This window comes from Lemur catta, chromosome 17 (assembly GCF_020740605.2).
Source record: "Lemur catta isolate mLemCat1 chromosome 17, mLemCat1.pri, whole genome shotgun sequence".
Classification (NCBI taxonomy): Eukaryota; Metazoa; Chordata; class Mammalia; order Primates; family Lemuridae; genus Lemur; species Lemur catta.
Genome location: NC_059144.1, coordinates 38832928 through 38853427, shown reverse-complemented (window position 1 = coordinate 38853427; position 20500 = coordinate 38832928). Strand labels below are relative to the sequence as shown.

General features: G+C 55.7%; 1 protein-coding gene across 1 annotated transcript in view; it reads left to right on the top strand.

Annotated features, from left to right (window-relative positions):
• CDH22 (cadherin 22) overlaps positions 1 to 20500 on the top strand; it is a 121987-nt gene that overhangs the window by 88170 nt on the left and 13317 nt on the right. The window contains exons 6-8 of the mRNA XM_045528554.1: positions 214 to 407; positions 2861 to 3114; positions 12360 to 12496. Of these exons, the coding sequence (XP_045384510.1) occupies positions 214 to 407; positions 2861 to 3114; positions 12360 to 12496 (585 nt within the window). The remainder of the gene's footprint in view (positions 1 to 213; positions 408 to 2860; positions 3115 to 12359; positions 12497 to 20500) is intronic.

Below are 20500 nucleotides of genomic sequence, written 5' to 3'. Positions count from 1 at the left end.
GGGTCAGAATTAAGACCCTTCCCTTTGCACTGTCACCCAGCCTTCTGCAGAGGACATGCCTCTCCCAGTCCCCATCCGGGCCAAGCTGGGAGCCCCTTGCAGACACTGCCCTCCCTCGGGGCTCATCTGGGCCCCCTTCTCCCCTCCCCCAGGGCTGGCAGAGGCTGGGGTAGGGGCTGCCTCCACCCCTGCTCACGGCCGTGTCCCCCGCAGAGATGTACCAGTTCAGCATCCAGGAGTCAGCCCCCATCGGCACGGCCGTGGGACGAGTGAAGGCCGAGGACTCGGACGTGGGAGAGAACACAGACATGACTTACCACCTTAAGGAGGAGAGTGGCAGCGGTGGCGATGTGTTCAAGGTCACCACAGACAGCGACACTCAGGAGGCCATCATCGTAGTGCAGAAGGTGCGGCTGCTTCAGGAGGGAGGGGGCAGGCAGGCCCCAGGGGTGGCGGGACCAGGGGGGCCTCTGGGCAGTCAAATCCCTCCAGCCCACCTTACTCCAGGGATTAGGTCTCTCTAGAGACCCGGCACCAACCTGGAAAACCACTGATGGTACCATTCCCATTTTACAAATGAGAAAACCAGGCACAGAGAGTTGAAGTGACTTGTCCAAAGTTGCACAGCTATTTGTCAGCGCCAGGATTCATTCCGGATTTGAATCCACGCTCTTAAACACTATGATGTTCTACTTCAAGTCCTTGCCAGGCCCTCCACACTCACCATTTCCTTTAATCCTCACGTTTCCCTCTGAAGTTGAGATCATTCTCCCCATTTTTACAGGTGAGAAAATAGAGGCTCAGAGAGGTAAAAGTTTCCCCAAGATCACACCTATAAGGCACAGGGCAGGGATGGTGACCCCAGAACTTGTTCCTTCCTGAGTCTAACAGCCTTCCTCGCCCACTGGCTGGCCAGGAGCTGACACTGCAAACTCGGCAGGGAAAGGGGACAGAGGTCAAACGAAGATGCAAAAATCCATCTTCCAGGATTTGGTCACAGGCTTGGCCACTCAGGGCCATAAAGGCTGTTAAGACTGTCCACTCCAACCCTACTCTCCATGGGAGGCCTAAATCCCCTGCACTGGCCCACAAGTGGTCCTAGGCCTTTGTATACCTCCAGGGATGGGATGCTCACTCCATGTCATTGTCCAGCTCTTCTTCCTGTCACTCAGCCAGCGTGTGTCTCCTCAAATCTGCTCCTATCAGCCTGAGCTCTGTCTTCTAGGACCCACAGACATGTCTGCCCCCAACAGCCCTTCATTCACTCAGCAAGCACATAATGACCCGCTCTTTGCCTGGCGTTGAGGGTTTGAGGATGGAGAAAACTCCTAGTTCTTTCAGCTACTTCCCAGAAGATAATAATATAACAGCTAATACTTGTAATAAAGTGCTCACCACGTGCCAGGTGCCCTTCAATTGCTTTCCATGTATTCACTCATCAATCTCCTCATTGACCCTCCGAGGTACCGTCTTTGCCCATTTTATAGATGAGAAACTGAGCCCCTGAGAAGTTCAGTAACTTTCCCAAGGTCAGGCATCTAGCAGAGCCCAGCAGGGATGCAGGCCCGGGTGGTCTGGCTCCAGAATCCGCTCTTGTAAGCCATCTTGATAAAGATCGAAAATCTGAAACTGGGCTTTTCAGTCTTTCGATCTCCATTTGTCCTTACCGTTAGGTGAGCCCATTTCACAGATGGCGCATTGAAGGCCCGGAGAGGCCCAGCAGCGCAGAACAGCAGAATCAGGCCCCAGACCTGCCTCGGGACGTCAGCACGGCATTTGCTTTCATCCCCAGGGCTGCCCTGTCCCCCTGCCCCCAGGCCCCCTCCCGCCTGCTCCAGCAGTGGCGCCTGAGGTGTCCCTGTGGAGTCAGCGACGGCTCAGGGAGCAGAGCCCCCGCCTGATTGATGACCTGGCTCCAGAGTCCATCGCTCACTCCCAGGCCAGGCCGCCTGCCTCCTGCATCCTGATTTCCCAGGCAACAGGACGGAGGAAGGAGGAGGCTGTTTTTGCTGCTGAGGAAGGTGGGGGCGGGGGCTCTGGGAGGGGTGGAGGGACCCCGTACAACAGGGCAGGCCCCTGCCCGTGGGTCTCCAGGAAGGTCACACTTGCCGATCCAGTCGCTCCAGCACCATGCAACGGAGGCCCTTGCAGCCCCACCATTGCTGTTTCTCTCTGCTACCCGGCACTGTCTTTCAAAGCCCAGAGCCGGCACACAGCCATGGAGCTCATTCATCACAGGGTCACCCACCGGCACCCCTGATGAGCAGCACAGGCTCAGCATGGATTTGGTGGGATCTCCGGGGAAAGCTCTAAGGCCGCCCAGCTTATCGGGCTCAATGCACATCAGTGCTGGCTCCTGTGTACCAGGGAATCCTGGCTCTGCTAGCGACTCACTTGCTCCATGACCTTGGGCAAGCTACCGAGCCTTTCTGTGCCTCAATTTCCTCATGTGTAAAATGTGATAATACTAATACAGGCCTCCTAGGGTTGTTGTAAAAGGGAGTTGGAGTTAATATATTGAAAGCACTGGCACATAGTAAGCGCTTTGTGTTTGTGAAATAAACTAATGAAATAACCCCAACATGCTGTGCTGGGAGGCAGGAAGTTTGGCTGTGCCTGGAGTGGCTGTCTGTCCCTAGGCACGCCTGTCCCCAAGGATCCTCGGCTTCTCCGCGTGTCACCCTCGAGCGTTGGGCTGGGTCCCTGACAGCCAGTTCCATGGAGCAGCCCAAGATCCCTGACGGCCCCGCTGAGTCAACGTGTGACCTCGGGCCAGCCCCGCCCCCTCTGGGCCCGGCTCGTAAGAATGTCGTGACCACCAGACCCCAGCCCGCTAACCAGCCCTCTGCTGCCTCCCCAGCGCCTGGACTTCGAGTCGCAGCCCGTGCACACCGTCGTCCTGGAGGCCCTCAACAAGTTCGTGGACCCGCGCTTCGCCGACCTGGGCACGTTCCGAGACCAGGCAATCGTGCGCGTGGCCGTGACCGACGTGGACGAGCCCCCCGAGTTCCGGCCGCCCTCCGGCCTCCTGGAGGTGCAGGAGGACGCGCAGGTGGGCTCCCTGGTCGGCGTGGTGACGGCGCGGGACCCCGACGCCGCCAACCGGCCCGTCCGGTGAGACCCCCGCCCGGGGCCGACGCCTGCTGCCTGCTGCCCCGCCATCGCCCCTGGACAGACTGCGGGCAGAGGGGAGGGGGGCTGGGGCGGGGCGGGAAAGAGGGGACGACTGCGTGGGGGCAGGGGACAGACGAGAGAGGTACCCAGAGGTGGAAGGAAATAGGCAGGGGAGCCGAAGAGCCAAGGAAGCGGATGTGCAAACAGTCCCAGAGAGACAGACAAGGGAGTCGCGACAAGGAGGGAGAGCCAGGTGATATGGACCCAGCTCCGCGCTCCAGCCACACTGGCTCCTGGGGCGCTCAGCCAGCCCATCCCTGGGCAGGGACTCCCAGGCTCTTCTCCCCAGTCCCACCTCCCCTTCTCATCATCTCCACCCCTATCTGCACGAGACATCTCAAACTTATGTCCAGAGCTGAGCTCTTAATCTCGCCACCAAAATTAAAAAACCAAAACACCAATTCGTCTGGAGCCATCTCCAGAATGACAACTCCATCCTTCTAGTTGTTCAGGTCAAAAATGTTGGAGACAGGCCAGGAGCGGTGGCTCACACCTATAATCCCAGCATTTGGAGAGGCCAAGGCAGGGGATGGCTTGAGGCCAAGAGTTCGAGACCAGCCTGGGCAAGATAGCAAGACCCCATCTCTACAAAGAATTTTTAAAAATTAGCTGGGCATAGTGGCATGTGCCTGTAGTCCCAGCTACTCAGGAGGCTGAGCCAGAGCCAGGAGGGTCGCTTGAGCCTGGGAGGTGGAGGTTGTAGTGAGCTATGATTGTGCCACTGTATCCAGTCTGGGTGACAGAGCAAGACCCTGTCTCTAAAAAAAAATGTTGGAGACATCCTCAACTCCTCTCTTTCTCTCATACCTTCCTTCAATCCATCAGCAAATCCTATTGTCTCTGTGTAAAAAATACATCCAGAATCTGACCACTTCTCACCACCTCCATTGCTACTCCCTGGGCCAGGCCACCATGTCCTCATGCCTGGATCATCGCAGTTGCCTCCTCACTGGTCTCCCCGATTCTGTCCTCACCCCTCCTTTATCTAGAATCAATGCAAGAGCCAGCCTGCTCCTGCTCCAACATAAACCGGAGTCTGACCCTGCTCTGCTCAGCGCCCTCCAAGGGCACCTGTTGGGCTCAGAATAAAAGGTCAAGCCCTGACAATGACCCATGACCCTATGTGCTCCAGCCTCATTGCATCCTCCCTGACCTCCCCTGCCCACTACTCTCCTTTCCCCAGTCCTCTCTGCGGCAGCCACGCTGGCCTCCTCACCGCCTTGCAAATACACCAAGCCCACATCCACCTCAGGGCCCATGCCACAGCTGATCCCCCAAGCTAGAATGTTCTCCCCCAAGTATCCCCCATGGTTTGCCCTCTCACTTCCTCCAGCTCTTTGCTCAAAAGTCACCTTCTCAGTGAGGTCTTCCATGACTGCTCTCCCTAAAATTTCAACCGCACCCCAACCCCCCTATCCGTTTCCTCAATTCACTATTTCCTCATTAACCTTCAGCACCATCTAACTCGCTCCCTATGTTTCCGGTTACTTTGTTTGTCTCTCCCACTAAAATCCAGGAGGGCAGGGATTTGCATCTATTCGTTCACCACTGTGTCCACAGGGCCAGCCCAGGGCTCAGCACTCAGTGGACACCCACTGAATACATAGTGAATGAATGAAATGGAAAAATTAAAAGAAAGATTAAGAAAAGAGACAGAAAAGCAGACTCACGGAGATTCAGAGAGACCAACATTGAGAGGAAGAGATTGGAGAGAAAGAAGAGCTGTGGGAAGAGGACAAGAGTAACTAAAAGAGGCAGAGCCCCACCTGGCAACATGGGAACAGGGAGAGGAGACAGAGGCAGAGCAGGGATGGAGGCAGGTGGGGTCCCCAGAAGGTTTGGGAGCTGCAGGGGTTGGAGAGGCCCTGACTACGGCCTACATTGGAAGAAGGGCAGACAGAAGACGAGAGAAGAAAGGCTGTAGCAGAAACTGATCCAGAGGAGGAGGTCAGGGATGGGGAGAGTGGCCAGTGTTGGATGGTTGGGGAAGAGGCTTTGAGGCTCCCTGCTACCTCCCTAAGACCCCTGTACATAGTCAGTGAGTAGTCCTGGAGCCAACTGTACGCCTAGCTCTATGCTGGGTTTTGAGGAGGGAGGGAGGGGAAGTTAATGTGAGGATCCCTGCATGATATAGTTACAGAGGATAATATTCCCATCATCATCTGTCTGAATCACTGTCTTCGGGTTGTGCAGTGCACAGCCTGGGCAACTTTACATGGCAGCCTTAGGTGAGGAGACACACACAGATGCCATCCTGCTTAACTGCCCATGGGCTCTCAGACCGGGAGATATCCCCCAGGGGTCTAGGAAGATTTCCTGAAGGAGGCAGGAATTGAACTGAGCTGAGCATCTGGGTTTAGTCAGGTGTAAATATGAGGGGAAGAGCATTCCAGGTGGAGGAACAGTTGTATAGAGGTATGGAGGCAGCAGGGTGGTAGGTGTGCCTGGAGAAGAGCAGGTTGCGATGCCTATTGTGGGCTGGGGAAGATGAGGCACAAAAGTGAAGTCTATGGGGCTCTCACGGGCAGGCTGAGGGGCTCAGACCGTCCAGAAGCCCAGAACACCTGCGCTACTTCCAGCACTCTCACTGCCAAAGCCATCCTGCCACTGCCTCTGAACCGCCCCACCTGCCTTCCACTGGGCTGGCGGCACTGTCTTAGATACCACCCCCTTGGCCTCTGGCCTGACCTGAGACCTCTCCAGGGAGGGCGTTGTCACCCCTGTTTGTCAGGAGTCTGGAGCCCAGAGAGGAGTAGAGGCTTCTACAGGCTCTCCCAGGGAGTTAGGAACCAGGCGTGGGAGTCCCTGGGCTCCGGGTCAGTGCCCCGCCTGCCACTCCCCTCGTTTCCAACACCACTCTCTGCGCCCCTCGGTCTGTTCCCGCCCCCCTCCTTTGGCTTCCCTTCCCTCCTGCTTTTATCTGCACGGAAAGGGCCAACTTTGAAACCTGCTTCTCACCTCCTTTCATCTCTGTCTGCCGCCCCTTCCCCGGGGCTCCTCAGATGTGGAGGCAGCGAGGAGCTTGACACAGGTCCAATTTAACACCACAGACATTTACCCGGCTCCTCCTCTGTGCCAGGCCCCGAGCCAGGCTGGGGACACAAGATGACTCAGCGAAGGACAGACTGGGGTGGGGCTCCCAGACTGTGGGATGGGAACATGGAAATGGGAGGCCAGGACAGGGTGGTGGGGCATAGAGAAGGGTCCTCACAGGCCACACGTGCTGCCCAGAGCCCAGCTTGTTCCAAGGGTTCTGTCCCGGCAGCTCCCGAGTTCCGAGGGTCATTAACCCAGGCGTCAACTCTGCGTTGAGTCTGCCCAGCACTGCTCCATGCAGGAGAGAAACAGGTGATGAGACAAGACCGCTGCCCACGTGGCGTTGCCTTCTCCTGCAGGGAGAGTCAGCAAATGGTTAAACGTTTGCTGCTACAAGTCAGGTGGCTAAATGGAATAACTGCTGTTAGAGCAATGAGGGAAATAAGAGAGTAACAGGACAAGGAGGGATTGGAGCCACCAAGGGCCACTTTTTTTTTTAAGATAGGGTCTCACTATATTGTTGTCCAGGCTGGTCTTAAATTCCTGGCCTCCACTTTGAATTGAGTGGTCAGAGATGTGACAAACGAGCTGAGATCAGAATGACAGAGAGCCTTCCATGCAAAGCTATGGGGAACAGCATTCCAGATAGAGGGAAAAGCAAGTGCAACAGTCCTGGGGCAGGAACACGCTTGCTGTGTCCCTGGAAATGAAGAAATGTAGTGATACCCTGGGAGACTTTGCCTAGCACGGTTTGCAAGGTACAATGGCACCTGGGAAATACAGAAATGCAGACAGAGACATTTTTCTGAGCCTCTGTACTGGGGAGAGTGGAAGGTGCCTCATATTGATACTTTTACCCCTCAGGAGGCAATATATTCGTATTACAGATGAAGAAACTAAGGGTCAGAGAGGGGAAGTGACTTGCCCCAGGCCACCCAGCTCAAAAGGGAAAGGACAGGGATTTGACCCATGGCTGACTGCTTCCTCAATCCAGCCTCCTGCCATGTCACCCCTGCTGCTTACTCTCTTTGTGGTTAGTGCAGTCCCTAAGCTTGTGCCATGCCCTGCCATGCACAGGCCACAGGGCTGAGTCAGACACATGGCCCACGGGTGAACGAATCCAGTGACACATCCAGGCCTGAGTGGGCTGAGGAGCTCCAAGGAGGGGCAGGAACTGTGTGCACCAGGGACTCGAGTGAGCACAGGTTTCCCCCAAGTGGCCCCTGCGGGAGGATGCAGAGTGTGAGGCCTGGAAGGGGACAGCCTGCGCCAGGTTGGTGTGAGGTGAAGGGCAGGTGGTGGGAACAGAATCATGGAGCCCGGAGTGAAGTTCAGGAGCAGGGTCATCAGCTAGATGAGCTCACATCAGAGTGGAGGGGGACGGGGACAGAGGGGCACTTGGAGACAAGCTGTGAACACTTTGAATGTCAGGTGAAGAAGGGGGACTTCATCCCACAGGCAGTGCCCAGGTGGGCCTGCCTCTGGACTGGACACATGGACCATTTATCAGCCCAGCCATGTTCCCGCGAGCCCTAGCCCCATTGCGAGTCTCCTTTGAACGTCAAAAACAGAAAAGTCCACACTGGACCAGAGGAAGCAAGCCCTTCATTTCCACCCAGCGCCCCACGGTAGAGTGCAGCAGGACATGCATGGGCTTTGGAATCAGAGAAGCCTCAGGTTCCAGTCCCAGTTCAGTTGCAGAATTTTGAGCAAGTCACTGCACCCCCTTCTGAGCCTCAGTTTCCCCATCTCGAAAATGGCATTATGCTAGTACTTGCCTCATTCAGATTCAATGTCCACGATGTACCAAGTTCTGTGCTTGGTGCTCCCAGGGTTGGAGGGAGGGTTAAGAGGTGGATGCATAGCAGGCCCTCAGGAAAGGGTCATTACCATTTTTCTTGGTGCTCTGTTGCCTGTTCTCTCTGCAGCCAGTGCTAACTGCACACAATTTTCCAGACATTGAGTGCGGGTTTTGAGTATGGGCCTTAAAGGGGGCGGGGGAAAGAGTGAGAGATAGGACAGATGAGCAGAGAGAAATCCCTCGGGTGGGGAGGGGGCAGCCCATTTTGTATTTGAAGGGCTCCCCCCGCACTGGTAGCTTGGACCATCCAGCCTGCTGCGTGTGTGTGTTCAGGAGCCGCACACAGGAACTCCAGAAAGCCTGTATGCGCATGAGCCTGCAGCCCTTCCTGTGTGCATTACATATGCACATATTTATGTAGAGAAAAACCACACGCGCACCCCAGTAAGGAAGCAGTACCTACCCCATTCTCCACCCTAACCTTGACAGCAGCGCTTGAGCTGTCCCTAGCGCATGGAAATGCCAGCAGGTATGCCTGGCCGCTCCTTAGGAAGGTGATCTTAGACCTGGGGCTGTGGACAGACACGGGATGGAAACTCAGCTCTGCCACTAACTAGCCCTTTGTGACTCAGGACAAGGTAACAGCTTCTCTGAGCCTCAGTTTCTTCATCTGGAAAATGGGAGGATTTGAGGAGCTCATGCAGGTAAAGCCCTCACACAGGCCTGGCCCAGAGTCTTGCTCAACAATTAAAAATAAAAGCTCATCTATACGCCATGTGGCAGGTGCCCAACACCATTGTAAGTGCTTTGTTGGCAGTCACTTGTCCAAACCTCACAACCAGCCTGTGAGGTAGGCATTATCTCCATTTTTAAGAAGAGGAAACTGAAGGACAGAGAGATTAGGTGACTTGCCCAAGCTGACACAGCTAGGTTTCAAACTCAGGCAGATGGGCATCAGATCTGCACATACCACCATACCTGTCTCTCACGCGTGTGTGCATACACACACACACACACACACACACACACGGTAACACACACTTGTATTCTCTCCCTGTACTCCCACCCATACCCCTCTGGTTCCTCTTGCTGCCTCAGTTCCTAGCTAACCGAAGGAGAAGTAGAACTTCAAAATATAAGCAGAAATTTCTGGAACCACAGCTGCCTCCTGTCCTCAGACCACTGGCAATGCTCTGATGCCCATGGTGGTGCTCCTGTGCCCAGGCACGCAAGCCACACATTGGGTTGGGGGGACTCCTGAGTACTCCCTGCCAGACACTTCTGAATAATAATTAGAATAACAATAGCTCCCATTCATGGAGTAATTTTCCTGGAAGTCAGCTAAACACCTTACATGCATTTTATCCTCCCAACAATTTATGAGGCAGGATTATCATCTCTATTTGTGAAATTTAAGGCTCCAAGATGGAAGTGACTCGCCCGGGGGCAGTGGGGACCTGGATCCAGACCCAGGGCTGAGCAGCTGGCTCTTGAGCCTTTGCTCTTCACCCGCAATGCACCGTCTCACGCACACATGTCACTCACATACGCACGTCACAAACACACGCTCTCCACCCTCAACACAGACGAGGCACACAACTCATGCAGACATCTACACGTGAGGCGCACAACTGCAGCCCCCACACATTTGCCGGGCCACAGTCCTTGCCACGCACCACGGCCCCACCGCCCCACCCTCCCACTCAGTCTCTGGCTCCCTGAACTGGAACAAAAACACCAGGTTCAGCTCGCTGCATTGACCCACAGCCCAAGTCTTTAGCTGGCTAATGGTGGGTCCCCACTGCCCCCGCCCCACGGCCTTGGGAACAGCTGCCTCCACTTAGATTCCGGCCCCTCCTTCCCCTCTAGGAGGGAACAAAGGACAAAAACAGAGAAGAGGAGGCGGAGGAAGGAGAGAGGAGAGAGATCCGAGCGAGCGTAGAGCAGAGGAGAAGCAACAAGAAGGCAGTTGGCACCCTCCCACAAGCCCTGCCCCACGCCCAGCCTGATGGGGCTCAGAAGCCCAGGCTGTGTCACGCCTGTGTTTCTCTCCTGGACTCTGTCCTCCCAGAATGCAAGGAGGTCTCCAAGGTTCCTTCCAGCCCAGCCAACACTCAGAGTCTTTTTCTACCTCCTTTGGACCCAAGCATCTGACAGGGCCAGCCTGGGGCAAAGGGGACCTGAGGCTCCATGCATTGAGGCTTTGGCTAGTTCAGCAAGCTAGGAAGAAGTCTGGGTACAGAATCCCAAATTTGGGTGCCAATTCCAATTCTGCGACAGAGTTGCTCTACAATCTTTGGCAGGGTCATCGCCAGGCCAGACAGCACCTTTGTGTAAATAAGAAAAAGGTCCCCCTCTGAGAAGGTACATGTAGGCGAGGACACGTAGTTTGCCAAGCAGACCACTCGGGGAAATTCGTCCCTGCTTCCCCTATTCAGCTTGGTAACTTTGAGCACCGCACAACCTGCACAACCATACTTGGCAGCCCTAAGCTTGGCAAGTTTCCTCTCTGAGCCTCGGTGTCTTCATCTGCAAAACAGGGGGATGACATCAGCCTCACAGGATGCCTGGCAGGGATCTCATCTGTATCACTTGTCACATTATCCCCAGGGCCTAGCACAGAGAAGGCTCTCAGTTAGTGTTTAGGGCATAAAGGAATGAATGGAGGGGTAGCTGGGGGAAAGCAATCGACACACTGTTAAGTGCACAGTATTAATAGGAGGCGGAATTGTCATCTTGGGTCTGAACCTCCCCACACACTTTCACCCAGGTCAGTGGGACCCAAGCTGGTCAGGGGCAAGAAGAATGTGGGCTTAGCAGCCTAGGGACAGGACGGAGCATTAAACTGGGGACTCAGGAGACTGGCTTAATGCCCACTACACCCACATGCACAGTGCTTTTCAGTGTGACACATGCCTTCACCTCCACAGCAGCAGTAAATATGAAAAGGATAAGGGCTGTCACATAGGCCCAGCCCCTCCTCTAACCACCCCCCCCCCGGCCCCCAGTGTGAGGTGAGTGTGAATCACCCCCTTTTCCAGATGAGCAGAGGCCAAGGAGGTAGAGTAACTTGTCCAAAGTCACACAGGTAGAATAAGTGGCAGAGGAGTCAAAGCCAGTTCTGACTGCTCTCAGACTCACAGTCCCACTGGGTGTCATTATCCCCATTTCATAGATGGGGAAGCTGAGGCCCCGGAGAAGTTTGGCGGTGCAGCCAAGGCCCCACTGAAGGGTATCTCAGGGCTTTGGGCCCCAACAGGTGATGTTTCTGGTGTCCTCGCCTCCCTGGGTCTCAGTTTACTACTCTGGGAGACAGGCGAAGGGCCCCTTTCCTCCTGCCTGTAGGAGGGACCAGGTGGCTCGGGCAGGGCCCCTCCCTACCGGGCTGCTTTGTCCTCGCTGCACAATGAGCCCTTGCTTGGCATTCGAGGCCTTTGTCGGCCGCGCAGCCTCGCGCGCCCCCACCCGCGTTATCAGCGCCGGGAAGCGGCAGCCGCGCTGGCGGGGCCTCTCCGGGCCGCCGCCGCCGAGACATGTGTTGGACACGGGCCTTTAAGGCCTGGAGCCGCCACACAAAGGCCGGGGAAGAAGGCGGAACAAAGGGCTTTTTCACGCAGCAACTGCAAAGCTGCAGATCAGCTCTGTGGCGCTGCGCAGGCTGGGCGGAGCCCGCGGCCCTGCCCCCAGGCCCCTCCTCCCCGGGGGGCTCGCTCAGCCCGTGCCCTGGTCTGGGCCTCCTCGCCATGGCCTCCGGAGAAGCCTCCCAAGGCCACAAGTGACCCCCTCTCTCCCGCTCAGAATGCCCCACCGGCTCCCAGTACGCGTCCCACTGCCGAATTCTGCGCCCTGCGTCCGGAGCCTGGCTCTCCACCGGCGGGGCTCGCTGTGCTGCGCCGTCGGCCACGCCCTGGATGAGTCCCAGCTGCCTGCCTTTGCGCCTTCCGTTCCCCCTGCCCAGAATGCCCTTCCAGTCCCCTTCTCAAGTTCAACTCCAGAGTCACGTTTTACGGAAAGACAAGAGTCTACATTAGTGGTGCTAGCTCTGTGCCAGGCACTTTGCCCCCTTCCAGCCCTCACGGCAACCACGGGGAGCAAAGCGTTAGGCCCGTTGCCCAGCTGAGGGAACCAAGGCCCAGAAAGGGTGACGGGTGCCCGTGGGCACACAGCAGTCACCCGCGCAACTGACGTGCAAACTCAGATGCCTCCCGCTCCTCCTCCGTGGGAAAGGGTTTCTCGGCCCTGTGTGTCCCAGGCGGGCAGTCCCTCTCCTGGGTGGGGTGGGGAACGTGGGCACGGGCTCCACCTGGCCCCGGGGCACCTTCAATCAGCCCCACCCTGCCTCCCGCAGGTACGCCATTGACCGCGAATCGGATTTGGACCAGGTCTTCGATATCGATGCGGACACGGGCGCCATCGTGACTGGCAAGGGGCTGGACCGCGAGACGGCCGGCTGGCACAACATCACAGTGCTGGCCATGGAGGCGGGTGAGCTGGGCGCCCCCAATCCCTGCCCGCTCTGGGAAATAAGCGGGAGAGGAGCAAAGGCTGCGCTGTCAGTCAAAGCCCATGGGGGAGGGGCAAAGGTTGGGGGTGGAGCCGAGAGTAAGAAACATCCTGCAGGGGTGAAGGTTGGGGCAAAAGCTGATGGGCAAGAACCAAAGGTTCAGGAGGGGTCCCAAGTCAAGGGCATAGGGCTGGTCTTGAAGCTGGCTTTCTTCTTTCATCATTTATTGAGCACCTACTATATGCCAAGCCCTGTTCTAGGAGAGAACTAGAGTATCAACAAGCTGAGAGACAGGTGTACATAATATGTTAGAGCTAAAAAGCAGCAGGGAGAGAAGTAAGCAGGGAAGGGGGATTGGAAGGGCGGGGACATTGTTTCTCTTAAGGAAAGGCTGTTCTGGGAAGAGGACATTCCAACAAAGACCTCAGTAAAGTGAGGGAGTCACGCTGACATCTAGGGGAAGAGCATTCCTGGCAGAGGGAACAGCCACTGCAAGGGCCCTGAGGTGGCAGTTTGTGAGCATGGAGGCCAGTGTGGTTGGTGAAACGCAGAGTGGTCAACCGTGGTAGGGTCTTTGGACTTGATTCCAGATGAAACTAGGGGCACTGGAGGAATTTGAGCGGAGGAGGGGTTTGAGCCTGACGGGGTGCCTCTGGCTGCTGCATTGAGAATAGACTGGGGGCTGGGGGGAAGCAGGGCTTAGCTAGAAGCTAAAGGCAATAGTGCCAGAGAGATAGGACAGTGGCCTGGCCCAGGGCAGTTGCAACAGAGGTGAGATGTGGTGGCTTTGGGATACAGGCTGAAGATAGAGTTAATAGCCAATAGCCACCTGCTGATGGGCTGATGTGCTAACGAGAGATGGAGAGGGGTCAAGGACAACTCCAAGGAGCTTGGCCTGAGTTTCTGGAAGAATCCTTGTGTGTGTGTGTGTGTGTGTGTGTGTGTGTGTGTGTGTGTGTGTCACAGGCAGTTTGGTGTAGCTGGGATGGAGGTGAGGAGCTGAGACTCACGGAGCACTGGGAGAGGGGAGTGCCCTCCCGTCCTCCTCCTTACCCCGGAGCAACACTGCCACTGCCACTGCCACCACCAGCTCTCCCAGCTCTCCCACCTGTCAGCTCTCAAGGTCTGGGGAGTCAACGGAGCCGCCAGTAAGCAATCATGACAACAGGATGACGGTTGAGTCTCTGAGCTGGGGATGACAGGCAACATTTAAACTCGCCTCTGCCCCACCGTAGCCCCGGGCCCCGCAAGCCAGCCCTCCCCCTCCCCCCCACCCCGCTGGCTGTCCCCACTTCCCAGGCCCCACCGGCCTGTTCTGGGCTGAGGAAGTCCCTAGGCTGAAGTTCCCTTAGTCTCTTTCAACTACAGTTTAAAAGAAAATACAAAGCTGGCTCAAACCTCAGTGCCTGCTGTTCCCCAGCCTTTGAATCCACTCCTCCACCGCATGAAAGGGAGATAACAAAGGTGGCTGGAGAGGAAGTGGTGGCTGGACTGGGGGGGAAGAGAGCTCCCCCTCCTGCCTCCTCATACCTGCTCCCTGGGTAGCAACTGAGGCTCCTGGCTGCAGATGAAGCCAGAGATGACTGGCCTGGCTGCTGGGCAGAGATGTCGCCTCTCCCTATCCACAAATGCATCCCCTCCCCACCAGCCAGTCACCCTGCCTGACGTCCACCACTAGCAAGTCCCCTCTCGGGTTAAGCATTGTGCTGCTGCCCAGTGGGTCTCTTTCAGAAAGCAGCTAGAACAGCATACGAAGTCTGTAATGCTGCCATTTCACAGGAGAAAGAATAGGAGGCAGACACCTCTCCCCAAACGTTTTACAATTTTTACCTAATACATATTCTGGGCTGGATGCTTTCTAGAATATACTTTATTGAATCCTGACCAGTAGCATGATCAGCACCCATTTTACTGATAGAAAAAGGGAGGCTCAGAGAGTTAGGACATTTGCCCAAGGACGTGCTGTGGCAGAGCTGGGATTTGTGCCAGGTCTACTTGGTCCCCACCATGGCATTGCTGCGTGGCCTCCCTTTTCCTGACACTCTCTCTCTGAGCTCTACTCTGATCCCACCCTCCAACCCCACCAGCCAACATGGGGAAGGAGACGAATCTCTGCAAGGAGCAGACTGGCCACTGGGCTGGAGACCCCATCTCTGAGCTGCAACTCCCAACCCCTGCCCACTCTTCACCCGGGATATTCATCAACAGGAAAAGGAATGGTTCCACTTCACAGTGCTCGTGGGAGGATTAAACAGGATAACTCATGGGAAGCACTTAGCCTAGTGGGTGGTACTTAATAAGTGCCCAGTTAATGCTATCTGTTGGTCTTGACCCTGTGCCAGGCCCTTTGCAGTGGTGTGCTCATGGAATCTTCACCCCTCAGTGGTGTCGATGCTACTATTATCTTCAATGGGTGGCTGAGGAAACTGAAAGTCAGGCAGGTGAAGTCATTTGTCCAAATTCCCAACCCCAGCCTGCCTGACTCCAAAGCCCAGCCCTCCCCGCTGCCCCTCCAGTCATAGTTCCTTGGTGTTGGCACAAAACCAGGAGCTGTCACAAATAACCCACCCACCCTTGCCTTCTCAACATCTCCATGAGATGAGGACAAAATTATTGTCCCCATTTTACAGATGAGAAAACAGAGGCTCAGGGAGGTACAGCAATAGCCCCAAGATCACAGAGTAAGTCCACGCAGGGCCAGAGTAAGTCCCCAGGCCCCCCAGGAGCCAGCCCGACTCCCAAGTGCAATGCCAACAGGTCTGCCCGCCTGGCACCGTACCCTCCCGCGGAAGCATATGTTTGGCTTCCTCAGAAACAGAGGGGATGCCTAGGGGGTCATGGTGGCCCTGCCTGCTCCCGGGCATAAAAAACATGAGGTGACAAGAATCAGAGGGGAAATATTTGTACACAGTGGCGCAGCTTTGTGAGCGCCTCGGAGAATGTTGCACTCAGCCGGGAGCCGCCGCCTGTCATCCTGGATTACCTCAAAGACTCCCGAGCCACTTAGTATGCCAGCTCCCCTCTCCCCGAACTTCTGAGTCATCCATTCTGCCCAGGCAGACGCTCCTTCCACTGACATTATCTTTAACGTTTTGTAATCATGAAATATTAATGACCGATATTGAATTTAAAATACAATTTGTGTCTGGATACTTTGGTGGAAAGGGCAGTTGTAAAGGGACAGTCTTCAAAGAGTTGGGGTCGGGGGGACTTGGAAAGCCAGTGCTGGGGGTGGGGGCATACCAGGGGGGTCCATCCAGCCACCTCCTCCAAGGTCATCAAGCCCTACGCTGATCTGGAGGGGTAATATCTAGCTGTCCCGGACAACAGAGGGTTAACCAGATCTGCCAGAAGCTTTCCCATCGGGGTCACCCCAGGCCAAGTCACGTCTCACAGCACCCTGCGTTTCCCTTCGTACGACAGAGCACGTGTTATGATTTATATGTGCATCTGTGTGAGTGTTCAGTGAATATTCCTCTGCCCCAGGAAACTGTACCTTCCACGAGGGCAGCACTCCCGCAGGCCAGGCACGTGGGCGGCGTGGGGCCATCTTTACTGAATGGACGGGCCAAGGGCCTTGCTGCCCAGTTAGGAACGCGGGGTTGTGTGATGGCGAAGAACTGCTCCTAGGTGCACGGCTCCCAGTTGTGTGGGCTTCGATGGGTCACCGTCCCTCTTGTTGCCTGAGTTTTCTCCTCTGTAAAATGGTGACAACCACGCCTACTTTATTGGGCGGTGTAAGGATAATAGCTATCAACTATAGCAGCTTCTATTTATTTAAAGCTTGGCCAGGCGCGGTGGCTCACACCTGTAATCCTAGCACTCTGAGAGGCCAAGGCGGGTGGATCCCTCGAGGTCAGGAGTTCGCAGACCAGCCTGAGCAAGAGCGAGACCCCCCCTTTCTATTTTACTAAAAATAGAAAGAAATTAGCAGCCAAACTAAAAATATATAGAAAAAATTAGCCGGGCATGGTGGCACATGCCTGTAGTCCCAGCTACTCGGGAGGCTGAGGCAGGAGGATCACTTGAGCCCAGGAGTTTGAGGTTGCTGTGAGCTAGGCTGACGCCATGGCACTCTAGTCCGGGTAACAGAGTGAGACTCTGTCTCAAAAAAAAAAAAAGCTTACCATAGGCCAGACATCATGCTGAACACTTTATGTAAAACATAAGCCCCCTGGGGATTAGAAATAACATACATCAAGGGCCTAGCACAGTGCCTGACACATAGTAGGTCCTATTAATAGCTAGAGGACAAAGCTGAGAGGACAAGGAATGTCAGAGACGATGGACCCTGTTTCATAGCTGGGGAGACTGAGGCCAAGGAAGGGAACAACTTGCCCCAGTGCCCCCACGCGGCTGTCTGACCTCAGAAGGACGCTGGGGGAAGGAGTGGGGATGGGGAGTGAGGGGTCGCAGCAGGCTTTGAGCAGCAGAGCTCCAGTGTTTTCTGGGGGCCTCTTGTCACCCACCCCAGGCTGGCCTGGGTGTGGGATTTGCTGGTAAACAAGGCCTGGCCGCTGACCTGGGGGCTCACGGGTGCTCAGGGGAGAGACATGTCAACAACAGTCAGTGACAACACAGAGTAAGGGGATGGTGGGGAGTCCCGAGGAGCAGGGAGAGTCTTGCCCACACGGTGAGGGGCAGAAAACCCTTCCCAGAGGAGGGGACATCTGGTTGGGTCTCAAAGGCCGAGGAAGCTTTCCAGGCAGAAAGGGGATTCAGGTGCCCCTGTGTGCAAAGGCCTGGAGGCTGGGCAGTCCACCGCCCATTCTGAGGACAGAGAGACGGGGTGTGGCCGGAGGATGGCTGGAGCAGGTGAGGCGAGGTGGGGAGAGATGAGGGTGAAGACCCTCCCTGGGCCTGTGCAGAAAGGGCCGTAGCTGTCCTGTGAGGAGCCAGACGTGTCCCGGAGGCGACAGGGAGCCAGCACAGGTCTTTGAGCAGAAGAGCGGCATGATCAGTTGTTTGGTCTCCATTGTTCCCTCGGGTTCCGGGGAAGGTGGGCTGGAAGGAGTGAACCTGAAGTGGGGGGAACAGATGGGCAGGGCCAGGACAGGTGGCAGCGCGCGCCAGGGAGGCCGAGCGTCTGGGGAAGAAGCATGTCACAGCTCTGCGTGGAAGGGGCTGCTTCGAGAGGCAGTGAACTCCCTGTCACCAGAGGTGTGTAAATCAGGCCTGGGCTCCTCTTGGACAGGATCCTGAGATCCTTCCCAGCCACCTTAAGTACCTAACAGATGCCGACAGGAATAAAGATTTTTTGACATCCACGGAGTCTCAGCAGGACTGCCCAGAACATTAGGAACCAGCTCGGCCCCAAGGGAAGGAAATGTTCTCCCATCTCCACTCTGCTCCTTGAATTACAAGAATGTTACGATCTCGGGGTCTCTACTTCACCCAGAAGTCCCCCACTACTCCTTCCCCCCAACAAGGTCAAAGCTTCCAATCTCCGTGTGGAAGCCAAGCACAATCAAAGTCCCCAAGGGAGACAGAGAAGGGCGCCCGAGCCTCCTGCTCCCACTGGAGGGACATGGGGACAGGGCAGGGAGTACAAGGAGTCCACACCTGGCTGCCCTGACACCCCCTTCCCGGGAGCACCCCCACCTGCTCACCCAGCACTCCTCGTCGTCCTGCCTGCTGGTCTTGGCGGGCTTGTAATTGGGATGATAAATCTTCCTGCCCAGCTGGCCAGCTCTAATCAGAGCCTGGTGTTGGGATGCAATCTAATTCCCTTGGGGGGGGCTGGGGGGACGGTGGAGAAGAGGGTCCGAGCTCTGCTCCCTCCCCGTCCCTGCAGGCCGGTGGGAGGAGGTTCCTTCAGGCAGGCCTCGCCCTCCCCACCTTCCCACTCCCACTCTCGCACCCTCACTGCTCTCTTTCTCTCTGGGCTTCAGTCTTTCTCTGTGACAGCCAAGGAGAACCACAGAATCCAACTCCATTTGTTTTACTGATGAGAAAACCTTAGTCCATAGCGAGACCCAGTGTCTAAAAAAATAAAAAATAAAAAATTAGCCCGGCATAGTGGTGCGCTCCTATAGACTCAGCTACTCGGGAGGCTGAGGTAGGAGGATCGCTCGACCCCAGGAGTTCGAGGCTGCAGTGAACTATGATGGCACCACTGCACTCCAGCCAGGGCGACAGAGAGCAATCCCGACTCTTAAAAAAAAGAAAGAAGTTGGTCCAGCGAGAGGCAGGAAGAGGGCTGCAGCCCTAGACTGCTTCTCAGATGGACAGATCCTGGAGGGGACGTAGCCCCCGCAGCATCAGTCCTTTCAAGAAAGTCTGAGTCTCTCCCTGTCACCGCCCCAGCGTCCCTCTCGAGTGAGGGGCATGTTCAGGGATGCCACGGACAGTGAAATCCATTTGTTCAACAAATCTTTGTCATGCACCTGCTATATGGCCATGCACATAGGTGCTGGGGATACGGCAGCATAGAAAACAGACGAACATTCTGCATACGTCCTAGGGGAGGAGGTAGAGGATGAGCACGTATGTGAAAACTCTGAGGGTGTTGGATAAATGCTGTGAAGAGAAACAGGGCAGGGAAGTGGAGTCTGGTGGCAAAGGGCAAATTTAAATCAGGTCATTAGGGCAGGTGTCTGAGAAGAAGGCTTCCAGGCAAGAACCCGAAGGAGCGAATGGAGCAGAGTGAAAGAGGCTGGCGAGGGACAAGGCAGGCCGTGATGCAAGACCATCACCTGGGGCCTCGTGGGCACGGAGGACTTCAGTCATCCTCCAATTGCCCAGGACTGAGGGCAGGCAGGGAAAGCTTCCTGGAGGAGGCAAGACATTTATGTGGAACTTTGAAGGCAAACAGCATACTGATAGCAAAAGAAGTTAAGCAAGGCGGTACCAGCTGGTGGTTAAAAACACCACCTGCTTTGGAACCAGACCCAGGTTCGAGTCCCGGATCCATCCGTTGTTCCCTGTGAGACCTTAGGCAAGTTGCTTCACCTCTCTGAGCCCATTCCCTCTTCTGTAAAATAGCAGCAGTACTAGAACCTGCCTCCCACAGGGGTTGACAGGATGAAATGAGACAGCCCAGACCCTGGTCCGTGGCAGGTGCTCCATATGTGCTCATTGCCATCCTTCTGGCAAGGCAAGGCCCCATCACCTCTTCCCTTCCCACTGGCCCCCAGCCCCACCCCGACTCTCACTCAGTTTGGTCCAGAGGCCAGGCTGGTAACTCTGCTAGGGGCTGGGTTCCTCCTTGGAAGAGATCTAGAGTCTCATTAACCACAGCCGACTCTGCAACCCCAGGGCATTTGCACATGCTGACCCCACTCCCTGAGACAGTCTTTCCCTCTCCGTCTCCTTCACCTGATTACTACCTAGTCGTGTCTCAGCAGAAATGTCACTTACTCCAGGGACAACATCCCTGCACCCCACCAGGCAGGACACCCTGCTCCGTGCTCACACAGCTCCTGAGCTGTTTTCTCTCAGCTCTTATCAGTCGGGAGTAATGTCTGTCCCTGGCGCTAGACTGAGAAACCGTGTTGGTCTTGTTCACTGCTGTGTCCTTGGTACAAGGGAGGTGCTCGATCCATAATTGTCAGCAAAATCCACAAGTCTCAGTTCCAAATCACCCAGTCCAACCCCCCGTCCTTTACACATAAGGAACTCGGAGGCCCAGTGCAGGTAAGAGACCTGCCACACTGCTCAACGGTTCTCCTGCTTCCAGAGGCCCCCACTGAGCTGCCTGGCCTCCTCAGCCCCTCGGGCCCCCAGGGCTTCACCTGCCACCTCCCCGGATTGATGGTGAGCCAGCTCACGGAGGAAGCACCCGGCCAAAGCACGTTTAATTTTAATTTAGGAATCGGTTAAGGCCGCAGGCCTGCTCAGCTCCGGGCTGTCAATCAGCCTTCCTCAAGGCTGCATCAATTAGTTTAAAAATATTGAATGTAATTTTGCCTGACACAACATATTGCAGCTACTGCAAAATATAATTTATTTTAGAAGAAGAAATAATTAAACTAATTTGCATGTCA